Source organism: Myxine glutinosa, chromosome 4, assembly GCF_964187855.1.
Source record: "Myxine glutinosa chromosome 4, kmMyxGlut1.1, whole genome shotgun sequence".
NCBI classification, from domain to species: Eukaryota; Metazoa; Chordata; class Myxini; order Myxiniformes; family Myxinidae; genus Myxine; species Myxine glutinosa.
The window spans coordinates 102,076,832-102,082,831 of NC_136264.1; the positions used below are offsets into that span (position 1 = coordinate 102,076,832).

Below are 6,000 nucleotides of genomic sequence, written 5' to 3' on the forward strand. Positions count from 1 at the left end.
ATGATTCTTCGAATAAAACATGGTCAACCTCAGTATTTATGATTTTCAAGTGACGTTGTGATATCTGAGTGCTCTCGACTTTCATAGCCCTGCGTGGTCAGTAGTCATGAGGCTATGAGTCCATCATGACATAAATGGACACAATGTCAAAACGTGCCTATTTTGGACACCGGTGGTCAACTGTGAGACCCCACACAGCATTGTTGGGCAGAGATCTCGTGGATAACTTTTTACCTAGAGCCTACCACATAGTTGTCTCTCAAAATCCCAAACTTCAAGAAGAATCTCGATCATGAAATGAAAGTCGTTTTCTAGGCGCTTCTCAGCTTCTCAATCTATGATGGAAGTTAAGTATCCCACGAGGGGTCTTTTGCGCAGACTTGGTGAGTTATTACCTGGCCTGGACCCTAAACAAATTACAAATTCCTGTCGTAAACCCTTCAAAAGGAGCCACTACATCAGTGCTGCAGACACACGTGTGATGATGCAACTAGCACCAATGATCTCAGAATTTGCAATAATTGAATCTTGGTCCAACGATTAGTTATGAACTCATGTTCAGAAAAAATATCAGTTATATTAGTGAAGTTGTACCAGTTATATTTGAACAATGACAATGTACAGATATATCAAACATCGTTTGCAGAATGGAAATTTCCCATCAGCCATATGCATGAGTCAGTTCTCGAAGGGCCTTTAGCATTCATTGGCACGATCCATACAGAACATGTGCCAATCCAAAGGAATACTCTTATTGGAAATATTCCATCAGGTACACTACTGGTCAAAAGTTTTAGAACACCTAGAAATTTTTCAGTTTTTATTGAAATTTACGCAGTTTAATGTCCAGTGAATAACCTGAAATGGTACAAAGGTTAGCAGTAAACTGCTCGAGGTTAAAAAAAAAGAAGCTTAGGTTAGCAAAAATGGGAAAATAATGTAAATTGCAGTTATATTGTAAAAAAAAAAGGCCTTCTTCAGGGAACAAATAATGGGTTAACAACTTACAGCTGTTCTGCAGCAATGTAAGTAAATTAAGCCTTGAAAGTTGATGCAAACAATTCCTACAGGTGTCCCAACTTCCGCTGATTACTTGATTACAAACCCCCTGTCTGTATAAAAGCAGTATTGGAACAGACTGTTATTACACCCTCTGAAGCACGATTTGAACAACTGGAGGAAACTCTGACAGGAAGAGGTCTGGCAGACCCAAAGCCACAACAGAATCAGAAGACAAGTTTCTGAGAGTCAACAGCTTGCGTGTTAGGCGGCTCACAGGACAACAGCTTCAAGCACAGCTTAACACTGGTCAAAGTAAGCAAGTCTCAGTTTCAACTGTGAAGAGAAGACTTCGAGCTGCAGGTTTGACAGGTCAAGTGGCAGTGAGAAAGGCATTGCGAAGATGGCAAAATAAGAAAAAGAGGCTTGCCTGGGCCATGAAGCACCACCAGTGGACTACTGAAGACTGGAAGAAGGTCTTGTGGATCGATGAATCAAAATTTGAAATCTTTGGTTCATCACGCAGGGTTTTTGTACGCCGTCGAGTAGGCGAAAGGATGGTTCCTCAGTGTGTGACACCAACTGTCAAACATGGAGGAGGAAGCGTGATGGTCTGGGGCTCTTTTGCTGGATCCAGAGTCGGCGACTTGCACAAAGTGACTGGCACCCTGAACCAAAAGGGCTACAACAGCATTTTGCAGCGCCATGCAATACCCTCTGGTATACGCCTAGTTGGTCAGGGGTTCATCCTACAGCAAGATAATGACCCTAAACACACCTCCAGGCTATGTCAAAACTACCTTCGAGGAAAAGAACAAGACGGTAGGCTTCAAATCATGGAATGGCCAGCACATTCTCCAGACTTAAACCCCATCGAGCTGGTTTGGGGATGAACTGGACAGAAGGGTGAAAGCAAAGCAACCTACAAGTGCAACACATTTGTGGGAACTTCTGCAACAGTGTTGGGAAGAACTTCCCGAACAATATTTGATTTCCATTGTAGAAAGAATGGCTAGGGTGCCGGCTGGTGTTGGGCCGTAAAACATTGCTTCAAAAAGGGGACCAAAAAACAACAACAACCACGGTTCCCGAAAAAGGCCAACCCCCGCCCGCTTTGCGGGGAAAAATGGCCTCTAAAGGTGGTTATTTATATATTATAAAAAATGCCACGAGTGTGTTCGGCGGTTATATCTGCAAAAGGTGGCTACTTTGCCGAGTCAAAAATTTAAATTAAATTTTGTTAATCAAAATGATTCTATGATTTCTTTTTTAATCTCCAATTGTTTATTTGTTCTATGCTTAATTTCAGAGTACATTGAGACATTAAACTGCGTAAATTTCAATAAAAACTGGAAAAATTGAGGTGTTCTAAAACTTTTGACCGGTAGTGTATGTCAGATCTACACGATTAGAGAAGGGACAGCAACTTAATTAAGTCTCACACGAAGAATGCAATAATTTCCTGAAACTAATGTAGGGCAGCGTATTTATGGATGTTTGAGTGGGCTGAAAATTAGTTTAGTTGTTGTAACATGACTCAAAGCAAGCCCTGTCTATGCTCTATGAGTGCTGGTTGATGCAATTGTTCCACATGAGCCGGTCTAGGTGAGGTAGTTAGCAGAGGTGGCAAGTTGCAATATTAACGCTGGTAGATCACATTGTTCCACATGAGCCGGTCTTGGTGAGGTCGTCAGCAGAAGTTGCCACATTAACACTGGTAGCTGAGATTGATGCACATGAGCCGGTCTCGGTGAGGTCGTTAGCAGAAGTTGCCACATTTACGCTTGTAGCTGAGATTGATGCACATGAGCTGGACTCGGTGAGGTAGTTAGCAGAAGTGGCAAGTTGCCATATTAACGCTGGTAGATCACATTGTTCCACATGAGCCGGTCTAGGTGAGGTACTGGTAGTTAGCAGAAGTGGCAAGTTGCCATATTAACGCTGGTAGATCACATTGTTACACATGAGCCGGTCTAGGTGAGGTACTGGTAGTTAGCAGAAGTGGCAAGTTGCCATATTAACGCTGGTAGATCACATTGTTACACATGAGCCGGTCTAGGTGAGGTACTGGTAGTTAGCAGAAGTGGCAAGTTGCCATATTAACGCTGGTAGATCACATTGTTCCACATGAGCCGGTCTTGGTGAGGTCGTCAGCAGAAGTTGCCACATTAACACTGGTAGCTGAGATTGATGCACATGAGCCGGTCTCGGTGAGGTTGTTAGCAGAAGTTGCCACATTAACACTGGAAGCTGAGATTGATGCGCATGAGCCGGTCTATGTGAGGTCGTTAGCAGAAGTTGCCACATTAACACTGGTAGCTGAGATTGATGCACATGAGCCGGTCTCGGTGAGGTCGTTAGCAGAAGTTGCCACATTAACACTGGTAGCTGAGATTGATGCACATGAGCCGGTCTATGTGAGGTTGTTAGCAGAAGTTGCCACATTAACACTGGTAGCTGAGAGTGATGCACATGAGCCGGTCTAGGTGAGGTCGTTAGCAGAAGTTGCCACATTAACACTGGTAGCTGAGATTGAGCCGGTCTAGGTGAGGTCGTTAGCAGAAGTTGCCACATTAACACTGGTAGCTGAGATTGAGCCGGTCTAGGTGAGGCCGTTAGCAGAAGTTGCCACATTAACACTGGTAGCTGAGATTGAGCCGGTCTAGATGAGGTCATTAGCAGAAGTTGCCACATTAACACTGGTAGCTGAGATTGTTCCACATGAGCCGGTCTAGGTGAGGTCATTAGCAGAAGTTGCCACATTAACACTGGTAGCTGAGATTGTTCCACATGAGCCGGTCTAGGTGAGGTCGTTAGCAGAAGTTGCCACATTAACACTGGTAGCTGAGATTGTTCCACATGAGCCGGTCTAGGTGAGGTCGTTAGCAGAAGTTGCCACATTTACGCTTGTAGCTGAGATTGTTCCACATGAGCCGGTCTAGGTGAGGTCATTAGCAGAAGTTGCCACATTAACACTGGTAGCTGAGATTGTTCCACTTGAGCCGGTCTAGGTGAGGTCATTAGCAGAAGTTGCCACATTAACACTGGTAGCTGAGATTGATGCACATGAGCCGGTCTATGTGAGGTCGTTAGCAGAAGTTGCCACATTAACACTGGTAGCTGAGATTGATGCACATGAGCCGGTCTAGGTGAGGTCATTAGCAGAAGTTGCCACATTAACACTGGTAGCTGAGATTGTTCCACATGAGCCGGTCTAGGTGAGGTCGTTAGCAGAAGTTGCCACATTTACGCTTGTAGCTGAGATTGTTCCACATGAGCCGGTCTAGGTGAGGTCGTTAGCAGAAGTTGCCACATTTACGCTTGTAGCTGAGATTGATGCACATGAGCCGGTCTAGGTGAGGTCGTTATCAGAAGTTGCCACATTAACACTGGTAGCTGAGATTGTTCCACATGAGCCGGTCTCGGTGAGGTCGTTAGCAGAAGTTGCCACATTTACGCTTGTAGCTGAGATTGCTGCACGTGAGCTGGACTAGGTGAGGTAGTTAGCAGAAGTGGCAAGTTGCCAAATTAACGATGGTAGATCACATTGATGCACATGAGCCGGTCTCGGTGAGGTCGTTAGCAGAAGTTGCCACATTAACACTGGTAGCTGAGATTGATGTACATGAGCCGGTCTAGGTGAGGTCGTTAGCAGAAGTTGCCACATTAACACTGGTAGCTGAGATTGATGCACGTGAGCCGGTCTAGGTGAGGTAGTTAGCAGAAGTGGCAAGTTGCCATATTAACGCTGGTAGATCACATTGTTCCACATGAGCCGGTCTAGGTGAGTTAGTTAGCAGAAGTGGCAAGTTGCATCGACTTTTGTAAGTTATACATCGACTTTTGTAAGTTATACATCGACTTTTGTAAGTTATACATCGACTTTTGTAAGTTACATCGACTTTCCCACGCAACTCCGACTCATAGTGTGGTAATCCTTCGTTGTTATGGTAACCTGCGGTATATACGTCTGGTGGTGTGCGGGGGAAGGGAGAAATACATCGGGATATTTTGAGGGTTTCCCCAATTCGTACCTGAGAACGTGCTGGGGCCGGAGCACTGCGCGGCGCACCTGCGCTTCGCGGCCATGAGCCGTGAGCGACTTCCCAAAGCTGCCTCCATTCCCAACACCACGGCCTTCCAGTCCCCGCGATGGTAAGCCTCCACGGCGTCCGCGTACAAAGAGTCGTACGGCTGCAGGGGTTCCCCGAGCATGCTGAGACCGCCGTACGGCAGCACGATCAGCAGGCACGGGCCGAGGAGACCGAGAAGATCGCACATTGCCGGCTCCAAATCCCTACTGAGGTCGTGCCAAGGAGTTATTTATGTCTGTGCTGTGTCGCTGGTTTTCTTTTCGTCTTCTTCGCCCGTCATCTCCCTCTCAGTCTCTTTCCCGGGCTTTTACGCTCGACTTTCTACCCTCCATCTCTGTCTTTCCCTGATCCTCAACTCCCTCGCTCTCTCTCTCTACGGTACCATCTCTTTCCTCTAGGTTTCCTGCGTGTGCTCCGCCTTTGTGGAGACGCACCTCCTGACCACCCCTCACGACCACCACCCCTCCCCACCACCACCATCTCTGACGAGTTTTCCAGAAGCCTCTGTTAATACACGAATACGTGCTTCCTTGCCTTCTATTCCCCAAACAAGACAGCACACAACGGCCCACATTCCCTCCTCGTCCCGATTCCACATGCAAGCCGTGCCAGCACCAGTCACGGCACGGTTCGGGATTCCACTCCACCGTTACCCTTGTATATCATCATGCTAATCTATTTGTTAAAGTTTCTTCGTTACTCTCAAACACATTTCCATGTTGTGCTCGAGCCAATCTGTTTTCCCACGATGTTGGGCTGAGCTGGTAGGATAGCCTACCCTCCTGGAGGTACGTACACTCGCTTCTGAGCTGTCTAGCCTGGGTTCGAATCCCGACCCAGCTATAAACTACCGTCCTGGTGTTTCACAGGCAGGTTATTCATCAATGTGTGTGCCGTCTTTCGGATG

At 46.5% G+C, this 6,000-nt stretch overlaps 1 protein-coding gene across 2 annotated transcripts in view; it reads right to left on the reverse strand.

The window, feature by feature from the left end:
• Nucleotides 1–5,500, reverse strand: part of LOC137425055 (prolyl 3-hydroxylase 1) — a 125,243-nt gene extending 119,743 nt beyond the window's left edge. Inside the window, exon 1 of one of the 2 annotated variants that reach the window (XR_013623129.1) lies at nt 5,034–5,500. Coding sequence is in view for 1 of the 2 variants with exons in the window: in XM_078776239.1 (XP_078632365.1) it covers nt 5,034–5,280 (247 nt within the window). In the remaining variant the exon portion in view is untranslated. The remainder of the gene's footprint in view (nt 1–5,033) is intronic. The other variant, XM_078776239.1, reaches the window with a different exon arrangement.
• Nucleotides 5,501–6,000: the final 500 nt, after the last annotated feature.